This window comes from Sinocyclocheilus anshuiensis, unplaced genomic scaffold (assembly GCF_001515605.1).
Source record: "Sinocyclocheilus anshuiensis isolate Anshui unplaced genomic scaffold, SAMN03320099.WGS_v1.1 scaffold648, whole genome shotgun sequence".
NCBI lineage: Eukaryota > Metazoa > Chordata > Actinopteri > Cypriniformes > Cyprinidae > Sinocyclocheilus > Sinocyclocheilus anshuiensis.
In genome coordinates, this window is record NW_015557156.1 from 966,007 (window position 1) to 993,583 (window position 27,577).

The 27,577-nt window shown below is 35.3% G+C and overlaps 2 protein-coding genes across 3 annotated transcripts in view; both read right to left on the reverse strand.

Annotated features, from left to right (window-relative positions):
• Window positions 1-2,564: 2,564 nt before the first annotated feature.
• LOC107678218 (ras and Rab interactor 2-like) lies at window positions 2,565-22,482 on the reverse strand. Its single transcript, XM_016473423.1, has 12 exons — window positions 22,405-22,482; window positions 18,891-18,973; window positions 16,230-16,342; window positions 15,592-15,763; window positions 14,232-14,343; window positions 13,528-13,600; window positions 12,806-12,897; window positions 9,358-10,512; window positions 5,948-6,256; window positions 5,634-5,765; window positions 3,274-3,437; window positions 2,565-3,185 (listed from the first exon to the last, which is right to left on the reverse strand). The coding sequence occupies exons 2-12, from the start codon at window positions 18,948-18,950 to the stop codon at window positions 2,889-2,891; spliced, it is 2,679 nt and encodes an 892-aa protein (XP_016328909.1). The 5' UTR covers window positions 18,951-18,973; window positions 22,405-22,482; the 3' UTR covers window positions 2,565-2,888.
• Window positions 22,483-25,647: 3,165 nt separating this feature from the next.
• The window catches only part of LOC107678219 (D-tyrosyl-tRNA(Tyr) deacylase 1-like), a 5,046-nt gene continuing 3,116 nt past the window's right edge, over window positions 25,648-27,577 (reverse strand). For both annotated transcript variants that reach the window (XM_016473424.1, XM_016473425.1), the window contains 2 exons: window positions 26,063-26,160; window positions 25,648-25,911 (listed from right to left, as the gene is read on the reverse strand). In XM_016473424.1, the coding sequence (XP_016328910.1) occupies window positions 25,756-25,911; window positions 26,063-26,160 (254 nt within the window). In that variant the 3' untranslated portion in view covers window positions 25,648-25,755. The remainder of the gene's footprint in view (window positions 25,912-26,062; window positions 26,161-27,577) is intronic.

Sequence of the window (27,577 nt, forward strand, 5' to 3'; positions counted from 1 at the left end):
TATATAGTTGAGTATCATCAGCATAACAGTGGAAACTAATCCCGTATTTTCTAATAATATTACCAAGGGCCAACACGTATATTGAAAATAGCAGAAGACTAGGACAGATCCTTGTGGCACTCCATACTTTACTGGTGATAACTGAGATGACTCCCCGTTTAAATAAACAATGTGGTAGCGATCAGACAGGTAGGATCTAAACCATCTTAATGCCTGCCCTTGAATACCTGTATAGTTTTGTAATCAATCTACAAGTATGTCATGATCTATGGTGTCGAACTTGAAATGAAATTCTTCATGGATATCATTTTTTGCAGGAAGGAGCACAATTGAGTAGACACAACTTTTTCTAAAATTTTAGACATAAAAGGAAGATTTGAGATGGGTCTGTAATTTGCCAGTTCACTAGGATCTAGTTGTGGTTTCTTAATAAGATTAGACGCTGTAGAATCTATATTTGTTATTGTATTTCTGATGTTATCTATTTTATCAGTGAAGAAATTCATAAAGTCATTACTATTAAACTGTGAGGGAATATTTAAATCGGGTGGCGTCTGGTTATTCGTTAATGTAGCCACTGTGCTAAATAAAAACCTTGGATTGTTTTGGTTATTCTTCCTGGACGATAACGCGGAGCCATATAGTTAATATCAGTAAAACGCAGCATGCACGATACAATGGTCAGTAACATCATCACTTTGAGGTACGATATCTATATCCGTAAGATCGATTACATTTATTTAAGATTGATAAATAAATGTAAAAGTAAGTGAATAAATAATATAATTATTCAAAATGCTAATATTAACAACCTTTTGGTGTAACAATGTCTGGCTGTCTGGTTGATTCATTCATGTTAATATTGAAGATTTTTTATTTCACAATATTAATATAATTAATCAATAGAAAATAAATAAATGTATTCACTATTGTGTACACTATTAATATAATTAATTACTAATTAAATTAAATAATGTAGTCTAGTTGATTCATTCATGTACATTAATATTGATTTTTTTTTGCAATATTAATATAATCAATAAAATAATAAATAAAAAGTAAAAAATAAATGAATAAATAATTATTTAAAATTCTAATAAATAATATACACATATAAACAATAATAATAATATAATAATAATAATAATAATAACCACATGGAGTAAACATTTTTACAGTGTAACTTGAAAAACATTTTAAACTGTCTGAGATCATAAAAAGAATAAAGACACTCTTTATTTCCTGCAGCGCAAATAACAAAAAAGAGAATAAAGTATGCACAAGTTCAGTGTTTAAATTATCATCAACAGTAAGGAAACTGGTAAAAATCACATTCTCTGCCGTAAGTGCTTTGTACATGTTACACATTTTACAGTGTAGCACATTTAGACATTGGCTGAAGTATAAGGAGCAAATTGTTCCTTTTTCACAAGAACAAAGCAAGAAAAAAAGCTTCTTCAGCCAATTTAACAGTTTGCAAGGTCACGCTGACACATCTCTATCGTGCTAAAGAAAAAGCAACCACGTGATCAAGCATCATCTCTAAACACTTCAACACACACTCAACCTGAATGCAAAAATAGCTGACTATGTACAGAACTCTATGAGAGAATCCCTGACACCTCTGTATACATAACAACGGCACAATATGGCTTTCATTGCAGTCCTGGCATTTTTGGGGACAGATGCTACATTAAATTTATACTGAATTAAAGGAAAAAATATATACTCACAGGTTCAACACCACATTACTGACAATACCCAATCAATGCCTTTTATATTAAACATTTCTATTCGAAACATAATGTGAATAAACACTATTTTACATAATGTAATATTTGGGACTTTCTACAAATATAGCACACTTTGGTGTCACACTATAAAAAGGAAAAGAAAACGTTTTTTTTTCTTATTGTCAGATTTGCAATATGAACTATTGTTATTATATTAGCATAAAATTATGAATTATCATACATTACTATTTTAGTCTGTGGAACTGATAAATATAAAAATATTTGTCAAAATTTATATATATATATATATATATAGCACAATTAGCAGTCGTCTGCATTTTGTATGCAAGCCTGTTACTACATCATTTTCCAACATTACAAAAAAATTAAATATTGCTTAAAATTGTGATACCCAAGAAATAACATCATGTTATTTAGGACCCTTTAGTGGGAAAGACAAGTAAACTATAAAAAGTAAAATATAATCATTGTATATTTTCATTTTTTATAGAAATTGACAGCAATCAAGTGTAGTTATTCAACCCAGTTACCATGGTTATTGTAAGATAACTAATATTGGTATCACTTTACAATAAGGTCTCATTTGCTAACATTAGTTAATGCATTAAATAAGATGAACTATAAATTAGCAATAACCTTTATTAATGTTATGTTATTAATGTTCATGTTATTTCACAGTGCATTAATTAATGTCAAAAGACACTACTTTTGATTTTTAAAAATGTATTAGTAAATGTTGAGATCAACATTAAGATGAATAAATACTGTAAAAGTATTGTTCATTGTTAGTTCAGATTAACTAATTCGGTTTACTAATGTTAACAAATGGAAACTTATTGCAAAGTCTTACTCTAATATTCTTCTTACATTTTTGGAAATACAAGTTTTATTTATAAATACAAACCAACTCCATTTAGGCTAAATGTGCAACCCTGTTACCCAAGCCTGTTTTGAAACTACTCATTTTAACAACCCAAATGTACTTTATTCATGTAAAGTGCCAATTAAAGGATTCTTTTTTGAGCCACTCTGTCCATGAGACCTTTTCATTTCCCGATCTTTATACACATTCCTTAAAGTCACACCCTCATTAAACACTTTCCGTCTATTGAGTGTTCAGGAAACGTCCTGCTTTCAAGAGAAAGGAGTGGAGCAGTTCATGCTGGGTATCGACTTGTAGACAAAGTAAAAGTGTTGACGCTTCGGTCGACTGTGTAACTCTGCCTTTATCCACTGTGGGTGTGTGTCTGCGGCCAACTGCTGGCTGCTCTCGTCTGTGTAAAGAAACAGGCCGTAGTTTTCTGGATCAGACACGCGGAATTTGAGCGCACAAAGACGACACACCTCTTCTGTCGTGGCGTAGGGCCGCACCTGAAGGGTTTTAGCCGTGCAGCCGCTATCTGCCTTCTGCAGGGCCACTCGCATGTAGTTCTTCACACAAACAAACAGATATAGAGTTAGTTCATATCTATAAAATGCAGTTAACTTTGCAAATACTGTCCGGAGGTCAGGATTTTACCTGGAAGTCGTCCACTGAGGGCAGGTCTCTCTGCAGTGTGCGACGCTGGTGCCATTGGTGGAGTGTGTCGCGTGTTGTAGAGCTGAGTACTCGAGCAGCCTGCTCTTCCTGGAAGTTCTTAATCAGTGACATTGCTCCATATGCACTGGTGAGGTAATATCCTCCTGTACAGGATCAAGAGAAAGGAGCATCTTAATTTACAGAACAAAAACCTAGTGAACATCCCAAAACCTAAATAAAAAAAAACTTGTTTAGTACCATAAAGTATTGCTAAAAATCTACTTGAAAATTTATTATTTTAACCTATTTAACCTATGTTTGTGGTCGGTAAGATTTTTTGAAATAAGCTCACCAAGGCAACATTTATTTGATAAAAACAGTTAAAACATTAATATTGTGAAACATTATCACAATTTCAAACTTTCTAATTTCATGCATTTTAAAATGTAATTTTGATGACAATATTCCAGTCTTCAGTGTCACATGATCCTTCAGAAATCATTCTAATATGTTGATTTGGTGCTCAAGAAACATTCCTTTTTATTATCAATGTTTTTGTTGTTGTTTTTTCACTTTTTTGACACTTTTGGTCAATTTGCTTAGTCATTGCTGAATAAAAGTATTAATTTCTTTCCAAAAAAGAAAAAAAAAAAAGCACACGACATGAACGGCAGTGTATATTTATGTGTGCTATGAAGTTTATGTGCATATTAGAGTAATGCATAATTACTTTATTAATAATTTAACATTATATATTTGAATCAATTGTGAGTCGAGTAGTTTTGTGGCATGGCGTTGCTGCCCATCACTTTTTCAGCAGTGCTGTTTTTGGAAATATTTTCATTTTTCCCATGAGGACTTTAAAAATCTTTGTTAAAGTGTTATAAGCAATGAACCAAACCAACCGAGAATCACAACATTGCAAACTTTTAAAGCAAACTTTTGATTTGAAGCAAAAAAACCATTTGATAATCAGACAAAAGAAAAGGTACAAAACTGTGTACTTAACAGCTTTAATGAAGGAAAGAACTACAATCCCATGCAGCATTGCGTATGATATAATCAAATTAAAACAACTGAGATAAATATAAAACTACTTATTTAAAGGTGTTGGTTGTATCTATAGAAACAAAACATAATATTTTCATGGGAGTGGGTGGAACCTTTTGGTGCGCTTTGCTCACCGCAACTCCCTGATTAATGACATTTTCTAAACAGCATCGTGGGTATTGTATTTTCCACCACAAATTCTGCTATTAAACACAATCATTTTAAAAGTTAGTTGAATTAACACAAATGGATGGGTTCGAAAAAAGGCTATACAATCAATTAATAACCTCTGAGCTCATAACAGGTCTGTTTTATAGGTTTATAATAAAGCAATAAGCCCCAAGAAGCCATGGTTTACAGTGAATTTATAACAGCTAAGGGGTGTTGTTAGTAAAACCCCCATAGCTGTTATAAATTCACTGTAAACCACAGCTTCACGGGGCTTATTGCTTTTATAAAATGGTTATTGCATATACGTAGTTAGGTTTCACAAAATAAAACAGCAAATATTAATAAAAACAGTATTCTTCCACCAAACAATGTAGTTCCTCAGAAACAGTTGTGGTTGCAACAGAGTGGTTGCCAAGCAACACACAAAGTAAACAAAGGTGTATGTTTGTAGAGTAATTTACAACAGCTTCGAACGCGGCTCAACCAATCAGAATCAAGGACCGGAACTATCCGTTTTATAAAACAGGTTTATCAGGAAAATGAATGGCGTTTTTACTTACAGAACCCGACTGCTGCACTCTATAGGCAACAACAGACAGCAAGACAGTTCTCTACGTTTTGGAACAGAACTGGCCAGTGGGGTTTTCAAAACCTGCATTGCTCACTGCCCAGACTGTTAGTACATTTTGAAACTTACAAAAAGGGTAAATTATCACTATAATGAGGACAGATCATCCTATCTGTCACATTAGATCATCAAGTTTGTGACTTGACTGTGTGCATACAACACAATAAATCTTTTCCATGAATGGCTGCCACAGTGTGCTCAGTAAGAATAGGAGACGCACACCCAGGAGGAAATGACTCTGTGGGGAACAGAACTTCGGAAGTTCGTCACACATTGAAAATGCTTGTCCGTTCTGAACCTCCTACAGTTTGGATTCTGCACAATCATTAACTTTGTTAACATTACATTACTGATTCTGTCATCATGAAGCAAGAAAGAGAATTGGGAGGGAGAAAATAATACTGTTTTGATTCTGAAGTTCTTCCATTTTTTTTTTCTTCCAAATAATCCATTTTTTGCACCTTTTTAAAAGAATTCAGGTTTACACAAGAACGAGTACATGTTAATGCACCTTCTCCATGCAGTAATGGGGGATCTATCAGCTCCATCATAAACAGGATCTCAGTGTCCAACTGAGGCATGTCACACTGGACCAAAACATATGTCAACATGGGCAGGAAATCATCTGCTCCAAACATCCGCACTGGCAAACACAGAGGAAACATTTATTAGTGACCTTTGCACAAACTATTCCAGCAACTACAATCCAGTTGATTAAGGTGCAAATACTTTTGCTTTCAGTTACTGATCTCATACACGCCTAAAACATACGCACTTTTAAAGCCTTTAAATAAACCCTCGAGACATAACTCCACCCGTACACACCTTCATGGTCTTGCATAATATTGTAGATGAGTTTGCAGACTTTTAACAGCACCATAATCTTCCTCTCAGGTGAGTACATTTGGCACATGGCTCGGAGTTTTCGGCGGATCCTGTGGATGGCGTGGGCGTCTGGAGGCCGGGCTCCGTTCACTCCCAGCTCATGAGGCTGTTTGGCCTTTGCCAGGGCCAGATTCTCCTGCAGCCTCTGACACACGGCACCTGTAACCTGGAAGTCATGCAGCACCGACTGCAAGCAGCCGTACAGAGGTTTCAGCACACACTTATGCATGGCCTTCTCCAACAGTGGATCTGTAATATATATAAGAGTTTGAGAGACATTTACCATATTCATAGAAGAAAAAAAGCGTAAACAGGCATGACGTTTTAAACTTTCTATTTAATAAACAGTTTTAAAGCTATAGTTCACCTTCAAATGAAAATTCTCATAATTTACTCAACCTTCACGTTGTTTCAAACTAAAAAGGAAGGCTAAAAAGACTAAAATTATAACTGAAACCATAAAAAAACATGTTTTTATGTCACTTGAAATTAAAGAAAAATATCAAAATTAAATTTCATTTTCTTTTAGTTTGACTTCAAGTACTAAAATAACTAAAACTAAAACTGAAGTAAAGATAATAATTATACAGACATATTTAAAAAAAACGAATAAAATGACAATAACATAACAAAACTACTAAAACTTGAATTACAATTAAAATGAAAATACAGTAAAAACAAATTCAAAATATTAATAAAAACTTATTCTGATATTCTGAAGAACATATCAACTTTTACTTTTCTCACTTTTATTCCTTTCTACCTATTCTGTTCTGCACTAGTGGAAAACCAAAACACCCTGAATGCTTAGAGAGCGTATTGTGTCTGCTGAGTTTATGGAAAATCTGACACAGACGTTACAAGATATATTAGGCCTAACCTCTTGGTATTCAATTCTCCCTGTGAAATAAGGGCTTTCTGAGATGCAAAGGGCAAGTCAAATGAGGACAAAAGCAGGCCTCACATCAGTTGTCTGTACACTATAGAGTTATCAAACAAGCAATTACACACTATCACAATGACACTTCTAATGAAACTCTATTGCTCACAGTATACACAGGAGTTATACAGTCACCTGTAGATTACGGATCCACTATCATAATGGCTAGACATGATGATTTACAGAAAACATAAAATAATCAACCCTAAAAATGCACCACAATGTTATAAACCTACAGAATTCACAAACATACACACATGATACACAGTCAGAGTTACTCCTACTAACACAGACAAATAACTCGCATCCTGCTCCATTGTGACTAACTACAAATGACACAGACATACAAAACTGAGAGCATACAAAATTGAATTAGATTAGTCTATCCAAAATCTGTAACAATTGCACATTTTTATTAGTGCAACATGTTTTGAAGCAAGTGTGTAGAATTTAGCAGCGATGCTATAGACATGTCCCTACCAATATCCAGCAACTACTGATGTCCCTAGCAATAATTTTGATCAAACAATAACATTTAATGTACATATAGCCACTGTTAATGTCATTTTGGCTGCATCTGAAATGAGTCACACCACTGACGTTACCTGAGACATTTAAGCAAATATGCACTCTTTCATAGTTCAGTTGAATGAAATAAACAACTCTGAAATAAGAGTGTCGTTTAACTGTCAATCAGATATTTATTATATCTGTTATGATGTTAAAATCAATCTTATACCCTTCTTCTGAAGTACTTTGATTCCACTAAAAAAAAAAAAAAAAACACGCACATTGGTTGCTGTACATTGGGAATATAGATATGGATATATATGATTAGGATAATCATTCAGTACCATGGTATTAATCAAAGTAACATGCTATTACAATCTAATTCCATCAGTGTACTCCAGTGCTATTTTGTAACCTCTGATAAATGTATTAAAAACACTTGACGGCTTTGTTCTTCAAGGTGGTATGCTAAGCATTTGAAACATACAAAAGTTTATGAATTAAGGATCCTAGTCTTTGTCCTGTTGTCCCTTATGTACTATTGTGCAACCATGCTATCACAACACAGCTTCAAATCTATTAACATTACTGTTTAACAAACAAAGAAATGTCAGGCCTTTGGAAAACATGAATTATTAATGTGGAAAGCATTAGCCTATCTTTAAGCTAAACCAACAACATTTTAGCTGGGATAAATTACACAAATTTAAGTGCATTGCTCATGAAGAATTTACACTTTGAACACTTTGTTGCTTGCCTTAGGTTTAATTTTTTTGTATTTTGTAAAATGTCTGCCTTCAAGCTCTCTTTATTGGTCCTAAACCACCAAACACAAGAGTTATTTTTAACTTTATAAATATCCTCAATATATTAGGAGCTATAAAAACAGGATTATAGCGTATTTTCTTAAAATGCAGTTATTCAATATTTAATCTGCTGTTAAAACAACTGCTACTCTCTCTGTGTGAACTGTGAAATGTGCACCTCATTTCAGCTATTTCCATAGCAGTCTGGTCTGAAGCTGTAATTTTTATACAAACCAGACTAGTTAATATGATCTTGTTGGCCTTGCATGCACTTACCTCAATCACTCTAAGAGTATTTTCCTACACTTTTCAGTGCAACTGCAAAGAGGACAGCTGAACTTGAAAGGTATTTCAGATATCGGCATGCGGATATAGTGCTTGTGTTTCGCTGCTCAGTTGCTCTTGTTGTCTATTTTTGCTATTCCCACCACACCATCAACAACTTTTTAGCCTGCATTTTCCACTGTAGCTAAAGGAAATATGACACAAGCAGCTCTGTACTGATAAGGGTAGACTCGCATTCAAAACAAAACATATTTTTGCACCTTTTTTTGGACTATATATATATATATATATATATTATTGAACTGTCAGGGAAGTCAAAGTAATCAAACCTTGAATTTGACTATGAGTTTGCAAACTGCACAGACTACGAAATAAAAAGGCAAGCTGAGGATACACATCTGGAAGACAAGGAAGCTAGCATTTCAAAATGCCGCAACTAATAGTTTCCAGACACTAGTAAAATGAACAGTGAATAAAACTCACCCAGCCAGCACAGCACAGTTACTTTAAGTAATCCAGGGGTGTCCAACCCTGCTCCTGGAAAGCCACCAGCAGATTTGAGCTCTGTCCCTAATTAAACAGACCTAAACCAGTCTAATTAAGGTCTTTAGGATTACTTTAGGAAACTTCCAGGCAGGTGTGTCGTAGCTAAACTCTGCAGGAAAGTGGCCCTCCAGGAACAGGATAAGATATCCCTGAAAGTAAACCATTCATAGGTTGATCTCCCAGAAAGGTGCTTTCAAAATTACTCTTTATTTGAGTGGTTCAACATGGCCCAAAAAAGACTGGAACTCTGGAAATCTACTTACCTATCTGGTCCTCGGGTATGTAAGACTCTATAGGTGGGTTCATTTCCGAGCTCTGTTTGAGGTAAGCCTTCATCTGGGTCATGAACTGCCGGAGTGTCTGCAGAAGATCCTGGCTGGACGAGTGGCAGTTTTTATTCTCCTGCACAAAGCTCACATAGTCCTGCACCAGGCACCCAAAGTAAGAAGTTTTGTCTTGGGACAACTCAATGATCCGAAGCAAGATGCGTTTTTCAGGCGTAGCCAGTACACTGAAAACACCTCGGACCTTACGGAAGTGTCCCCTTAGTGCTCGTGGGATAACAAGCGATCTCGGTCGAGCCCCCACTAGTTCGACCGACAGTAGTTTCTTTGACATGCGGGAAGCACGAAGGCGAAGATGCAGATCCCTTTCAAGTCCCACACCGTAGTCGTCCTCCTCGTCCTCATACTCATCACTGCTGTCATCCGTGGAGAGGCCTTTGCCCACGCTTTGGGATAGTACCAATGGGAGAGGATGCGGAGGAGAATCCAAAGAGTCCGATGAGGATGTAGACAAGCTTCGGCCACTTGAGCTTCGCCCTTTCTCTTCGGGTCCGGTCCATTGCTGCAGGATGGTGCTGCTGGTCGGGTTTAAAGGAGTCGTATTGGCTTGAGAAAGGGCCCTAGAGATGGTTTCGTCATCTAACGCAATGGTGCAGCGGTAGCTGTCGATGTCTGGAGGTTGTGGAGGTCGTGGTGGAGGATTGTGTCTCCGACTTGTTCTAGTAATGCCAGCACTCAAAGGCATAGTCCACGGACCTGAAGGTGAAGTAGGGGTACGAACCAAAATGCGAGGAGGAGGTGGTCTTGGTGGAGGAGGGGGACGAGATTTTCCGTTTTCTGTTTTTGGGTCCTTTGCGATCACTGTTTCTGAAGTTCCAGTGACATCTTGCTGTGTCTTGAGAAAGACAGGGTTGATAAAAGACAAAGCACTGCTGGAGCAACTCCTTTCACCTTCTGAGGTATCGGGGCAGGTGTTGGTCAGTAGCTTCCCAAATGGGGTGCAGGTTTGATCCTCTGTCTGTAAGACATCAGAGCAGCTGCCGTGCAGAGATATCGGCGGTCTGTCCTGAATCAGAGAACTGTTTGGGGCAGAGATTGTCCATTGTTGTTTGTTGAGAGAAGATTCCCAGAATGCTGGAATAAAAGAGAGAATCTGATTAAGGGTTAACAACACACACAACCACAAAAAGCAGCAAACACACCCACTCCAGCTTCCAGTCACCATAGACCGCCACACGTTGTCAGCACACATGTGAATTTGAGTGTGTGTGGCTAAATCTAGTTACAGCCAGGCTAAAGCGTCTGTTCACTTCTGTTGTCCTCAGGCCCACTGAAGTTCTTGGAGAAATTTAGCAAGCTCAGTCGTGCATTTCAGAAAATTGATTCACAAATGCCATACAAACACACCCAGCACAGAGCCGGCCAAAAACGGAGTAATTTATCCAAACAGACAGCGTGTATGGGGAGGTGTATCAGCGTGTATCTTGACTTCACAGAGCACACCAAACCCCTCCTCTTTCTCCTCCCCTTGCTTTCTGTCTCTCTCCCCACCCATTTCAGTATAGTTTCTCCTTATGTTGGCTTCATGGGCCAGTTTCTATTAAGAATAGATAGTTATTTGACAGTCAGCCTCTTTCAAATGAGACTTAAAATTACTGAACCAAACTTACAATTGTTCTTTGGCAACTTTAGAGTACTTTAGTGTGGATGGGTGTTGCTAAGGTGATACAAATGTTTTTTTTTTAGCTCATTGCTAGCTAAATTTGTCTCCAAAATATGGTTAAGTAGGTACACACACACACACACACACACACTTACTTAACTAAATGGGGACACTGCACAGACTTCTATTGTTTTTATATACAGCTAGTTATAAATATTTTGTAACCTAATCCACACACTAACACTAACAGAAAACTTTCTGCATTTTTACAATAAAAAACAACAACTTTATTTGCTTTATTTATTTTTACCATTTTTTAAACCAAGTCAAATGAGTACATCCAGAAAGGAGGTTTGAGGAGATTTTGTCAGGTTTAGCTCACTTCTGGGTACAAATGTGTCCCTGAAAATATGGTTTTACACACACACACACACACACACACACACACACACACACACACACACACACACACACACACACACACACACACTCTATCCCTCAGTAACCTCTATGCTCTGATTAGCTCACATAGTCTCACACACTATCTGGAATGTCAGCTGGACTAATAATAACACAGAACTGAATAGCAGGCCAGCATGTCTCAGCTGTGGTGGACGGAGAGATTCAAACATATAGTTACTCACAAGACAGTAATGGCAAAGGTTCCTTCTTCTCTAGGAACATTGCAATATTTCTTCATTATCTGACAAATAATATTTGATACTGGTTCAAGATGGTCTGAAGCATGTAAGAACATACAAAAATACTGCATTACTAACTATTACTTGTACATGCAACCTGCTTGAGTATACTGAAAAAACCCGACTTTCCTGACACACTTGGCATCATGTCACTTGTGCTTTTTTAAGGGAGCACCAATGGCAGACCTGACTCACTTGGTGCCCTAGGTCTGAGACATGAGCAAAAAAAAAATATATATATAAGATATTAAATATAAGAAAATATTGTTTTTGTTTTTGTTAGTGCTGTTTTCATTTAGTGTGCAAGGGGACCAGGGCTCTAATCCTAAAAACTCTTATGTTTTTAAACAACAAAGCAAATTTGATCATTATAATTTTATTGTATGAAAAGGGCCATTTTGAATTTCTGATAATACTGAAGACTCTTTTTGTGTTTCAAATTCCATTTGAGTGAATGACCCCTGAATTTGAATGGACGTTGGACCACTGCTATTTTAGTGCCACTGAGATACTAGTAGTTTTTTTTCCTACATATTCTGAATTAGTTTTTTTTTTTTTTACATCTTCATTTTAATTTTAGTTAAAGTTTTAGTAATTTTTTATTTTTATTTTTTTTTAAATGTCTATATCATTTTTATTTTAGTTTTTTTTTTGTACATGAAGTTAAACTAAATGAGAATGAGAATATTGCTTTGTCAACTAAATGAAATAAAATGAATTAAATTTTTTTTAAGTATTTGATTTTGTTTCAGTTAATGTTTTAATTTATTTCAAGTAACGAAAATATTTTTTTAATTGTTTCAGTTTTGGTTAATAACCCTGCATTGGACATTTCTCCCCCAAACCTATTTTGAATAAATTCACAATTCACCAGTCACAAATAACACACATAGATATATACATTACAATGCAGATATAATATTTCAGATTCATATAGGTGGAACATGCAAATAAATAATCATGGGGCCAAACAGGAAATAATGTATTATTATATATCATTTTATATAACTGTATCTGTACTAAATGCGGTATTTTTAGTGGGTTAGACGAGCTTGGTCAGTACCTGCTCCTTGCTGGGCCACTTCATGTAGATCTGACAGGGTCGCTGCTGAATGGATGGCCTCAGGAAGCTTCAGGGTAAACGGCAGAATATCTCTAATATGAAACAAAGAGAGTCAGACAGACAAATAGTGCGTGAAAGAGGGTAAAAAATAAACAATGGGAGAAAATACACACAATCATTCACTCTTTTCCTACATTAATAGTGACAGGTCAAATCATACATATACATCACATTCAGAAAAAGTAATAATTCTGCTGTTACTGGGTGGGAAATTGGTATTGAGCAGAGAGAGGGCAGACTTTCAGTTTCGATGAGTGGCTTGAAAAAACAAACATCACATGGAGAACTGTTGCAATCTTCTGATTTATGGATGATATCAAATAAATCTTTTGTATTTAGGGCCATATATTACTTCATCCTGTTGCTGATAAGGTGATGGATATCATTGGGTTTTATGAGCAGTGGGTTCATTTCTGCACTCATAGTTTCTTTACTCATAAATCTTGCATATGCTGTCTTTTATGCACACTGTAGCACTGCAGTGAAGGTAAAGATGGCAAGACAGCAATAAAACATTTCATCCATTCCAAATCGTGGATTGTTTTTATATACTACAAAGAAAATGTGAGTGGTTGAGTTACATGCACAAAGTACAGTGCTTAGCGTTAGGGTTGTTCAACTTCCTATACCTTAATAAGTATCAGACATTGAAAAAGTGTTACCTGCTGATACAATAAAAGGCCACAGGACGAAAGAGGTCAGCAAAACTGATTCCTGAGCCCTGTAGAGAAAATGCTAGGAAAAAAGAACAATACACAACAATCAATAAAGGTCAATAATCTGCAAGCATTTTCACAATTTCATCCATCATAACAGCACTGGGACATTGAGTGTTGCCCTAGATTCTTAATTTGTTGGGAATTTTCTGAAAATGTTTTGGGAAATTTCTGAACTGATTCTCAACTTGGCAGGTAAAACGCTCAAAAGCCTTCAGCGCCTTTCAGACCACATTCATTTTTCAAAGGCAAGGAAATTCTCAGCTGGATTGCGCCCAGGCCAAAAACACTAGGGTGTGTCTGATATTTCACAAGGAGAACTTCTTGGAACTGCACTGCTTTAAATGCCTGAAATGCTGCCAGGCTACTATTGTGGCATTTAGCTGCAAATATGCTGCCTCTTTTTTAAACCAAGTCAGTTGCAAATAGCTGCTCAGGTTATTATAACTGATTAACTAACTGTGAAACAAGAGGGAAAAATGCCCCATTCTGACACAAAACAGAGATTTATAAACTGATATACAAAGTGCACGTGTGCAGAGTCAATCAAATTTTGAATTTATGTTGACACAGTACACAGAATTAGATATGGCTAGATGTGAGCAGAGCGTCAACAACAGTTATGGCTTAGTATAAGGGACCCAACATACTGTACTGGTTCTCCTTTACAGGGATGTGAATGACAGAGGAGTCTGAGGTACCATCCATGTGGAATGACAGGACCTTCTTTTGCAGGATAGATGATTTCCACACTAAAAACACCTGGACAGGGAAAAAGAAAACTTTTTTTTTTTTTTTTGGATGTATATGTTTCTAATGCAGCAGTTCTTAAAGGGACAGTTCACCCAAACATGAAAATTCTGTCATCATTTACTCACCCTCATGTCATTCCAAAGCTGTATGAATTACTTATTCTGTTGAGCACAAAATAATATATTTTGAAGAATGTTGGTAACCAAAAAGTGGACGGTAGCCATTGACTTCCATAGTATGGAAAAAATACAATGGAAGTGCAATGGCTACCATCAACATTCTTCAAAATGGAATGACATAAGGGTGAGTAGATGATGACAGAATTTTCATTTTTGGGTGAACTATACCTTTAACCATTTTTAACCTCCCAGTTCTAAAATAGAAGTATTGATATATTGATTTTGTGATTGGAAAGTTTCAAGAGCTGTATGTTCTTCAGTAAAACAATAGTTACTGAGGGGGTCAAAAAGAAATGTGATTTCAGTTTACATCTTGATTTCATGTGCTTTAATTAATTATTTTGCTTTATTAATAATAATGTATTAATTTAAATACTCATATTGAGGCCCCCTACTGGTTGAGAACCACTGCTCTAATGGCAATGAATTTGCTCTTTAAAAGAGTTGATGTGTTTTGAAAAGTATTTGTGAAAAATCTCGATTAAAGCCTCTAGTTCATATTTTCCTGTACCAAAGTTTTCACTGATTAATCACAAATTCAGTTGCAAATATTTTCTATAATAAATTAGTTTTGAATTTTAGTCTCCTTAGTTTTTCCTCTTTAAGGAACAATCAATATTCTGTCATCATTTACTCACCCTTTTTTCCTAGGAGCATGAAAGGAGCAGTTTAGATGAATGTTCACGCTATTCTTTTTCAAATATCATAAGAATAATGTGCACTCGATTCCAAGTCGTCTGAGAGCATACGATATTTTTGTGTTTTGCCTGAATGAGAAATGTTTAGTACATACCAACTGGTCTTTCCAACACACAAACCTACAATTATGGCTTCAGGCTCGGGAAAAGACTCATGAAACATTTTATGATACTTTTTTGTCATTTTTGAAGCTATATAAATCAGCATCCACTCCGGAAAACAGCAACTTGGGCATCTCTTTTTGTATTTCACAAAAGTCCAATGCGGTTGGAACAAAACAAGGGTGAATAAATGGTGACAGAATTTGAATTTCTGTTAACTATTTCTTGAAAAAAATCTGTCTGGCGTCTTTGCGTTCACTCTCTCTAACATATTTTACCCCAGCTGGTTGCTGCAGAAGGATGCCAGTGGCCTCTCGCTGGTCGATGAAAAGCAGAAGCCAGATGGGGTGTGTGTGTATCAGTTTGTCCAACACACTCACACTTATGCTCGTACCTTCCCCATCAACCGCAGGATACTGTAGACACACAGGACTCATCTCTCCGTCTAGACTACAGAGAACAAAACAAGGCATGGGTGTAGAGGTTTGTTTTGTTTTGACAAAAATGTCTCCTATGTCCTTTAAAGGAAGAAAAGGCATTAGCAAGACAGACTAGACACTGGCGCCCTCTACTGGACTCCAGTCTAAAACATACAGAGGTTCTTTGTAAATGTAATGACATATTACAGTACATAAACTTAACAGAAGTAAATGCAATGCATCTATTAAAAGTACAGAAAATATATGCACTATTTCATTTAAATGCACTCTTATTTCGTTTACTGTACAATGATGGTCTAAATGCATTTTTGACGTGTTTGGCATGTGTACTCACTAAACTTAACAGAAGTAAATGCAATGCATTTATTAAAAGTACAGAAAATATATGCACTATTTCATTTAAATGCACTCTTATTTAGCTTACTGTACAGTGATGGTCTAAATGCATTTTTGACGTGTTTGGTATGTGTACTCACTCTATGAGCATAGAAATATCTGGATCTCTGTCTGGATCTCTGTCTTTTCCCTGCACAGCACAAACCATTTGCTGCTCCAATGCTCCCAGTGACAATGCAAACGCATCGACGAGCTGCACATTGATAGAAAAAGTCAAATCTTACATGTCCAAGCAGAAAACATTTCAGTGAATTAATATAGTGCTCTTTTAAAATTCACTTTGGCAACTTCCCCTTTGCTAACAAAGAATCTGACAAAAGAGAAACTGCCAGGAAACCTGCTGAGAACACTGAAGAAAAAAACGGAAAGCTAGAAAATTTAAAATAAAACAAGCTGAAAGAAGCTTATTTGTGTCACTTTCCTGTGTTCTTAAAGGGGTCATATCATGCGATTTCAAGTTTTCCTTTCTCTTTGGAGTGTTACAAGCTGATTGTGCATAGATAAGATCCCTGAAGTTGCAAAGACTAAAGTCTCAAAACCAAAGAGATATTCTTTATCAAAGTTAAGACTCTGCCACACCCCCCTAAAACGGCTCATTCTAACACGCCCCCACATATCTACCTCACTATGTGGAAATATTAGCATAATGCCACCCAAATGTTCACGCAAAGAAAGAAATGATCTTTAAAAAAGCATCATATGACCCCTTTAATCTATTTTTTCCCAACAGGAAATGGGATTTGTCATGGCAACACAACCTAAACGTCACAGCATTACTCTATGCAAGCAACTGCATGTGATTTTTAAATGACATCAGTAGATATGCGAAATAAACTAAAAAATACAAACATGAGAAAAATGTGTTTAAATGTGTTGGACTTTGAGTTATAAACTCAAAAAATGTGTTTACATCTCACAATTACGACTTTTTTCTCTGAATTCTAAGTTATTACATTTTGCAATTGTGTTTTTTTCTTTTTCCATCGAGTAAAAATAAAAAAGGTAATTTCTACTTTTTGTCTCACAATTCTCGCAATTGTGAGTTTATCTCATTCTGAAAAAAAGAAAACAAATCTGAATTGTGACAAACTCAGAATAATAATAATAAAAAAAGTAATAATTGTGGGATTAAAAAGTTTCAATTATCTTTTTTATTGACCTTTATTATCAGAAACAAGCTTCCATGCTCCTGTAATGCAAGTCTATGGGATTTTTGGGCACATCTGATTGTCCACGAGGCAAAAAGTAAATAGTCACCTTTAAATAAATCACCTTTTAAAAAGTAATAGCACATTCCTTTTCAACAAAGTGCATGATTTGATGTAGCATTTATATCCATTGTGCAAATGGAGCAGGATTAGTTTGATACAGGTTACTCAACCCTCTATATTACATACATTAAAATATACATTAAATAACAAAATTATCAAAACAAAAAAAAGGCAGCCTAGCAGGCTGTTAGTGGCATTCTGACCAAAACTACTTTGAAAATGAAGTAATGTTTCCAATATGCCACTATGGTGATGCACAATGTTGACTCCATGTAAATATTTTTAATCACTGTGTGCCAGCTTCCTGTGCTTTTAATGCTGATCTGCAATTATGGGCTATTTTGGATTAAATTGCAGGCCATTAAATGCAGATGAAAACCGAATCAAAAGACAACAGTTCTTTGAGATTCCAATTGTAATTCCTAGTGCTGATACATTCATTGACTGAATGTCATAAAATACAACATAAACTAGGCAAGATAATCTTTAGATGAGCGAGACGGAGGATGAGGACCGAACAGAGAGAGCAATTGTTTAGACTGAATGATAAAATAAAAAAGCCCTGGAGAAGAAGAAGAGATGAAGGACTAATTAAGGAGAGAGAGAGAAAGAGAGAGATGTGAATCTCAAAAAGACACATCTATTATAGAGCGTTTGAATGGTCCTGTCTGGGCAACAAGCCCCTGCTGCAGTCACTCACACACACACACACACACACACACACACACACACACACACACACAGACACACACACACACACACACACACAGTTTCTGTCCATTGATTTTAACAAGGAACACCAGACAGCCAGTGAATGTACGCAGTGGAACAGAAAATGTTCTGTAGGAGAATAGGGATATTTATACTGATCCAAAAACAGTCCCTGCCTGAGCGCATTGGCTATTGAGAGTCTGTAGCACCACCTGCGCTTATTAAATTGTTACACAAATGTTTTAAGACACAAACTGTTTTAAGCACATAGACAGCATAGATTTATAAACTCAGAAAAATGGATTTGGAACTAAACATTATACATAAATGTAAAAAAATTACATCTAATGGAAATCTTCATTTATTGTTGCCTAGAATTCATAAATTTGGTGTTTAAATTGTCCTGCATTGTGTATGCTATGAACATTTATGATGCCTCAAATCACGCATTTTGTTAAGGATAAGTGTGTTTTTATACGTGTCCCCCCCATTATAGATACCATTATAGATACTATTAGATCAGATTTAAAATTTCCATCAGCCACACAGTAAAACTGCTTAATAAAAATCCCAAAGGTCCAGAATAAGTTTGACTTGGGAGTGAGCACTTTTTACATTGACCAGTAAAAACAACACCTTGTCACAGCCACCAAGAAACACCCAAACGTTTTCTTTAAAATATACAAAAATCACAAATGCGGTCCTTGATTGGGTTTCTCAAAATGAAGTGCAGGTTTAGTGTACAACTGATCATCCTACTTGAAGAAAACTACCACTTCTGTCCATCCCGCTGGGTTGTAATGACGAGTTCACTGCCATGTCGCTCTTGTTGTTTTAAAGTCCTGCAATTCAAAAGAGGCATGAGGATCACTAAATAAAATGACTCTGATATAAAATGATCTATTTTCAGTATGACTGATGCATACATTCATACTGTATTTGCCACGCTCTTGTCTCCCTTCGCATTCAGTCATACTATGTGCATGTCTGTGGCATATTATTATGATTACGGATGAAATATTTTGTCTGTAAGCCTGAGATTAGAGTCTAGAAGCTGTAATCATTTCCTCAAAGAGACAATTACACACTAACGGCCCTGTCTGCCTGACATCTCTTGAAACTATATTTTCTAAAGCGATATTTGTTTAATTAGCGTACACAGCACTGAAGTCACACTCACATGGAGACAGATGCAAGCACGAGACCTTAAACAGATAATTTCCTCAAAACAAAATTTGCAGAAGTCATTCATAAGAACATACAGTGAACATACAGCTCGGTTACAGTCAGCAAGTGCAACACTGTGAGATTAGTACAGACACTAGATGTAAAATTACAGCATAATGAGGTTCTACACACTCCAGGTCACCTGCAAAATAGCTTTACTGAACAGGCTGGATTCTTAATTACAGATCAGGGAAGTTATGCTATTTATGAAAGCAGCAGGTGTTAAGTCATACCTCTCACTTTCTGAATTGCTGTATCAATGAAGCATTGTTGTGTTCTTCACACTATTGATTCTGTCTTTGGGGACATCCATAGTCAGGCAATAGTCTGAAGTGAAACTAGTGCGTATGTGAGTTTAAAACACAGCTGCAGTCAAACAAAGACATGTGTGACCAATACATTGAGACTAAAAAAAGAGCTAGAGGTTTATTTAAAGAGTGTATAAAATTCTCTCTGTCACATACACAAGTGGACATTCTCTCTGAAACTTCATGATTTTTAAAAACACTGAAAGAGTTGCAATGTATGCTGGTGGACACAATACATTTGCAAGGCTTTGGCATTGAAAAAAGACTGCATGTTAATTTATTAATTAATTACAAATTATAAATGATAATAATTGACATAACTTATAAATATATTTTTGGAAATATGTACGTTTATATACAGTATTTAGCTTTTTTTATTTTTATTTTGATATATACCACTGGCTTCAAGACTTGACACAAAGGCCTTGAAAAGTAAATAATAATAATAATTTACATATCTTATAAATATTTTTGATGGAAATATTTATGTTTAAATATACTGGTACTATACTGGTAAAAAATGTATAGCCTGAATGCACTGTAAGTCGCTTTGGATAAAAGCGTCTGCTAAATGCATAAATTATTATTATTAATTAATTATAAATATATTACATTTTCATTTATTTTTATGTATCCTAATGGGTTTGAGATTTGACAAAAATATATAAATATATTTTTATTGTAAATATATAAACAATCTATAGAATTAATTTATGTATTTTATGTATATATACATTTCTATATTATACTAAAAATACACTTAATAATAAAAATACATATGTGACCCTGGACCACAAAACCAGTCATAAGGGTCAATTTTTCGAAATTGAGATTTATACACAATCTTCTTTAAAGCTGAATAAATAAGCTTTCCATTGATGTATGGTTTGTTAGGATAGGACAATATTTGGCCGAGATACAACTATTTGAAAATCTGGAATCTGAGGGTGCAAAAAAATCTAAATACTGAGAAAATCGCCTTTAAAGTTGTCCAAATGAAGTCCTTAGCAATGCATATTACTAATCAAAAATTAAGTTTTAATATATTTACAGTAGGAAATTTACAAAATATATTCATGGAACATGATCTTTACTTAATATCCTAATGATTTTTGGCATTAAAGAAAAATCAATCATTTTGACCAATACAATGTATTTTTGGCTACTGCTACAAATATACCCGTGCTAATTATGACTGGTTTTGTGGTCCAGGGTCACATATACCCACACACACCAACACAGAAAAAGGAAGCATGCCTCATTACACATACTCCATTTCACACACCAGTGACATTTACACAAGAGGAATCTAAATAAGTTCCCATATCCATTGTAAGAACATAATTCTTAGTAACCCAAACCACAGAAAAACACATGCATACTTCACGGAAACATTTATCAATAGTCAACGAAGTCTAAAGCTAAAAGTTTGTTTTCTGCAGGAGGGTGAACGCTCTACAGCTCCATACCCTCTTTCACCCTCTTTCTGTGCACAAACACACATATCTTCCTGTTTGTTCCTGTCACTACAGTGCATGGAAGCAATTTAGTGTGAGATATGTTTAAAAATTCCTGACAAAGATGGACCACATCATTGCACTGGTCTTCAGTGCAAACCAAGTGCATGCTGGCGCCATCAGCACTGGAGATCACATAAACAAACTAGGACCATGATTGTACTTTAACTTTGTTGTGGAATATTTTTTGTAATAGTTGAATGTAAAGCAAGCTTGCAAAGATTACATTACAAACACAGAGTTCATATCATGCACTGTATTTATTTTACAATGCTCTCTTCATAAATATAATATATAGGCTATTCATCAAGTACGTATATATTCATATGCCAGTGTAAAAGTCAAATAATACATTTATTTTTCAGATGAGTATCTTTTTTCTGTTTTTTTGTCTAACTAAATTGTCAACTCATAATTTGAAATAGAAAATAATTTAATTATTTTACATAAACATTATATTAAGTGCCATATATACAGTGGGTACGGAAAGTATTCAGACCCCCTTAAATTTTTCACTCTTTGTTATATTGCAGCCATTTGCTAAAATCATTTAAGTTATTTTTTTTTCCTCATTAATGTACACACAGCACCCCATATTGACAGAAAAACACAGAATTGTTGACATTTTTGCAGATTTATTAAAAAAGAAAAACTGAAATATCACATGGTCCTAAGTATTCAGACCCTTTGCTCAGTATTTAGTAGAAGCACCCTTTTGATCTAATACAGCCATGAGTCTTTTTGGGAAAGATGCAACAAGTTTTTGAATACTTTCCGTACCCACTGTATATAGGCCTAAGGCTTTTTTGCCTCAGCACTGAATAATTTCACATTTTGTGCTGACATGTAATTAGCAGATATTTCTACAGGTATTTATTTAACACAATTATCATCTGGCACATGCCAAACTAATATCTAATTTAAAGTAAATACACATTGTTCTTAAGTGGGACATATTCGTCCAACTTTCCGTAATGTCTGATTGTATATCGTGTTATGCATGTAAAATATAGGCATGTAAAATAATAAGTAAATATGACGAATATTAATAAGTTGCAGTCTGGAGGTCTAAACACTAGTTCATGAGGATTAATGAGTGAAATAGAGAAACTTCAATAGAGAAAACAAACAAGCCCAATGCGAACTGAAATAATTTGATCGCATTTAATAACTAATTACACAATGCTATTATATAAGAAAATTGATATCACATAGACCTACCTATGAGTGCTCCTCTCCAGTCTGTATTTAAAGCGACTGCCGCCAGCAGCACATACTTCAACAGTAACTACAGACCAGTGATTCTGTCTCTATCCCAGTTTGACACACGCGCTCACATGATCACATGACCGACGCTGCACGTCATTGGTGGTGTTTAACCAGGGGCACGTTCAAGCTCAAACTGGTGTGCACTGTTTTGCTACCGTTTCCGGTTTGAACGACATGTTTCCTGGAAACGGTGTGCAACGGTGCGCAACGGGGTTTGAGATGCGTTTTCTCTTGTTTGGTGGGTGTGTCAAACATGTCAGCAGCAACATGTATATAAACCACGAGGTATTAAAGAGACAGCTGGCACAATGTAATTAACATCAAAATAAATTCACAAGAGCAAGTATATTGTTTGCACATGTTTATTTACATTAAAGGCAAAATAACTGAAATAATAAGAGCACAAGTATAGATCTGGAACTTCTTTAAGTCTGTCTAAATATCATTTAGTAATCGCAATGTCTTCTATTGTGTGCTAAATACTGATTAATGTTACATAAAAATACTATACATATTTATATATTTTGCTATTGTATTATGGAGTGACACTTTCATAAACTTTTCTATACCCCTCTGATTATATAATGGTAAATATTACAATATCATAGCACAACAACAGTGATCAGCAATAATGATAAGCCTAATACTCACAATAAAAATAATAAGGTCATATAGATCATAACACAGTCTTGGAGGTAAGAAGTGGATTATCCTTCACCTGAAATGTTTGTCTTTTCATCCTGAAATGCGAGGCAAATGTTGGATCACAATAATTAGGAACCACAGTTTCCACAAATCCCTTCATTTGATTGGGATGTTCTCTTTTATTCTGGAGGACAAGGGCAGTGACTGTACCATCGAGCGTATTTTGCAGTATTAAACACGTATTTATACCGATTTCATCAGGCTCCGAAAATTCTTCAAAAAGAACACAAAGAATGGCCTTCTCAGCTGCCATAGTTGCAATGTTTTTGTTTTTGTCAGGGCTGAACGCAGCCCTGGTCTTATGGTGCGTTCAAGTCATGTCGGATAAATCGTATGTACGAGTTGAACGCCACCACAAAGTCGTTATTATGAGTGGGAAACTTGAAATTTTCTTTAAGCCCTGAGTTTCCGAGTTGGGGGCGTGTCAATGAGAATCATGGCGGAATCGATGGATGCAACGTCTGTAGTTGACGGTAAATTTTTGTTTAAATTGATAGTTTAGTGGGTTGTCAGTGACAAGTAGCTACTGTAGAACTGCATGTCTGACAGGGAGACAGAGAGATTGCCAAAGTAAAACATAAATCACAATACTTATAGGTATTAAGCAGTGACATTGTCAGGGTTTTTATTTACAAAAAAATAAGCTTTTTGAATATGGCAGGGTTGTAATATAACAATTAATAACATGTTTTTATGCGATACAGATTAAAGTGGCTTCATAAATTACTTTTTAAAAATATTAAAAACGCAAAACACACCCGATGCGAATTCTTTGCTCTTCATTTTCTATACGCAGAGTTAACTGAGACCCTTGTTGTATTTTCTTGTAATTTATTAAAAGAAGGTACACCGCCATCTTGTGCCAACTTGAACTTTATTCAAATGCAAAACTTAAAAATAAGTAAGCAGGAATGACCTGCAATACTCTTTTGAGAAACTAGACTAGATACATGTATATTTATTAAAGAGCCATACAGGTACCTAGTGGGCAAACCATTGCATTGCAAATGCATTTTTCTTCCAATTTGCCTCTTTACATTGCAATTTAAAACCATTTTCTCTATTTTAACCTTAAATACTACACTAATAGTAATAGAAATATTAGAAAACAATATTTTAAGTGGTCATTAATGGATCATAATTATTGCACAAATAGTATTTAGTACCAAAAGATCTCCTCAAAATATTATTATAATAAAGTAAATATTATTGAACATTTATTTAACTGAAAAATATTGGTTTATATGTAAGGAATATCTGAGGGTTAAATACAAGAAATATATGTTAATGTTGCCTCCATCACTCTCCAGAATAAAATGATACTGTAAATGTCATCCTCGTAATAATCAATGCTGTTCACCAAAAATTGCTGCAAATACTTGTATAGTGAAGCTGTCGTCTGTCATGCTTAAACCCATTCAAATGTATTGACAGCGCTGGTTTGTTTGGAACTACTGAGAGCTAAATGAACCACGTGACCGCGACGCCGGCGAGATCAAAGCAGCATGCAGCAACTGTTTTTCAGTGGCTCTGGCGCTACAACGAATTAGGCCGCATTAAGTGCGCCAAAACGGTATTTGTTGGTTAAATTTAGTATTAAAACTTACAACATTTATGAGCTGAGACTTTGTTTCATATCACAAGCAGGGTTGCCACTTTGGCGTGAGATTTACATGGGCAGAGTGAGAGCGTGAGACAGAGCCCGAAAGCGTGAGAGTTGGCAACCCTGTGTAAATAATTTCATAGAATAACTGCTAAATATCATAAATAAAGAACAACGTTGAAAAGAACAATTAAAGGGAAAAATACAAACAAAAAATGAATACAATGAAAAATGACATTAAAGTTATGTATTAGCATGTTTTTTTATAATTATCTAAATGAAAATTCATTCAATTATAAATATTTTTAGGAAATATTCATCATTAATGTCCACGAATGCATGTATGAAAAATCACATCACCCCCACCCAAGCAATTACCTGTAAATTATCTTTAACTTCTGATATTGGACAACATCCTCTCCAAGTGTAAGACAATCATTATGCTTTTTTATTATTAAATTGTACAGGTACACCTGCTATTCACATTCATGAATAATCCCCTTTTGCTTTTTTTCTACTTAAAGTGCCATGCAGTAAAGCAGGTTACCTCACAAAATCTCCTTTGTCCTTTTGTTATTTACCATATTTAGTAATTATTCTATGAAATTATTTACTCTTTTGTTGGTCACACTGTATTATACGGTGATTTAAATGTCAAACTAGGTCCCTAATGACTGGCACTAGCTCTGTAGTAATAGAAAATAGATTTATGAATAATCTTTCAGATTTGTAGATCTAAACAAGATCTTCAAATATGATGGCATTATGTTAAAAGAACAATAGTACTCAACAGCTATGGAATAAGTAATAATAACGCACATTTTTCTTTCTCGTTTTTATTAAAACCCATCACAGAGATGTATACATTTAAATAAATTAGATGGCATAGTAAATAAAGAGCAACCCCTGGAGCTTGATTCAATTCAATAATAATAAAAACAGCTTATATAAATGCATCAGTTTGGACTGTGGCTGTAAGTGTACCGTGAGGTACTCTATGGTTCGCGTTCAGAGGACACATCTCCCTCTGCTCCGCTGCTGGCGCTGGGGTCCGCTTTCGAGCGCAGAGCTGCCTTCTCTCTGCTAGACTCGGAGGGGCCTTTTGACCGTGTTTTTTCTTTCCGCTGCTGTTGCTTCTCTTGTTTGGACAGCTGAAGCATGAAAAAAGGAAGAGAGGCAAACTGGTTTGTGGTTTTATACAGTCCCAAAACAATTCATGCTGTAATCAGAACTACAGAATTTACAGTTTCTGTAGAAGATAACGCTGAGGCATGTATTTCATTGCGAATCAAAGTTGGATACCAGTTTAGGGTCTGTAGGGCCAGCAGGAGACTCCAGCTGAATGGTCACAGGTCCATCATTTTGAATGAGTACCTGCATTTTTGCACCAAACTGCCCATCTGCAACACAATACAAGTTGTGTAAGTTAAAACCAACACCAATTCATGGTTCATATTTGATGTTTTTAGCATTTCAATTAGGTATATAAATTATTTTTTATTATATACTGATTTAGTCATTTTAATACAAGCGAATATGTATATATTCATAGGCCTACACATAAATCTTATAATGAAAATCACCTTTCAGATGATTCCTTTTACTGGGATTCTGCTTAGTCTGTCATCAGGTATACAATTATTAAACTAAATTGTAAAAAACTACTTTAAATAGAATATTTTATTTAGTATTTTACATTAATGACACTTGTATATAAAAATAATATTAAAAGTAATTTATACATTCAGTAAAAATCAACTAAATTAGCAAATGTTTCCATTTATTTCCCTAAACACACACTGGCTTATATATATTAATTTAGTAATTATAATACAAATAACACAATTCTTAAATACAGTAAATTATCAATTTGTATTATTAATAAATTAGCTTAATAAATTAAATGGAGAACCACTGTTCAGCTGTCTTCTTACTGCATAGTAAAATTTCACATTTCTAAATTACTGTTTGATTAATGTATCAGTGACTTTTAGTATTAAAGGGATAGTTCAGCCAAAAATGAACATTTTGTCATCACATTCACCATGAACACACAAAAACACTTTTCAAAAGATCTCCTTTTGTGATCTACAGGTTTGGAATGACATAAGTGAGTAAAAATGTCATTTTTGGATAAACTATTAATCCAGCAAATACCTTAAAGGGTTAGTTCACCCAAAAATTAAAATTAGCCCATGAAGTACTCACCCTCAAGGCATCCTAGGTGTATATGACTTCCTTCTTACTCCGATTGGATTCGTCTGAAAGAAGAAAGTCATATACACCTAGGGTTGGGCGATGTCTACAAAATTGGCATCTGACGATGTCTACAGTGAAACATCGCGATGGACGATGACATCGGCGGGGGGTTGTGCCCGAAGCCTGAATCCTTATAAGGCACGGAAAACAAATAACGATTCCTAACACAGTGTCTACACCGGACACGAGCGGCGCAGCAAAATACTATAGAACCACTGAACTATAATAGAGATTCATTATATATAGATCAGTGTATAGAACTTATTATAATCAGTAATGCTGTCTACACTGGATGCTGTCTACACTGGATATATTTTTTGCATTCCCATTTGCTCAAATAGCAAAAGAAAAACTCCACGATAGTGTTTTCATTAATACAAATATGAAAAACTTTCGAAGATTTACGATGCTGATGACCGTTAAACGCGTCATCACAGTCTTGTGAAAAGGATCCATCCCCGACAGTAAACTGCTGCTGCATTCTATTTATGAGGTGCTGACACAAATTTCAAATGATTTTCAACGGTCGCTTTGTCGCGTCCAGTGTAGACAGACTTT

What these genes read in the sequence shown, in the direction of transcription:
- LOC107678218 (XM_016473423.1), bottom strand. Translation starts at nt 18,950, where the DNA reads ATGGCAGTGAACTCGTCATTACAACCCAGCGGGATGGACAGAAGTGGT. An exon ending in TGTAAAGGAGAACCAGTACA is followed by an intron (nt 13,601 to 14,231) that starts GTATGTTGGGTC and finishes CTTTTTTCCTAG; the next exon opens with CATTTTCTCTACAGGGCTCA. An exon ending in TATTATGCAAGACCATGAAG is followed by an intron (nt 5,766 to 5,947) that starts GTGTGTACGGGT and finishes TGTGTTTGCCAG; the next exon opens with TGCGGATGTTTGGAGCAGAT.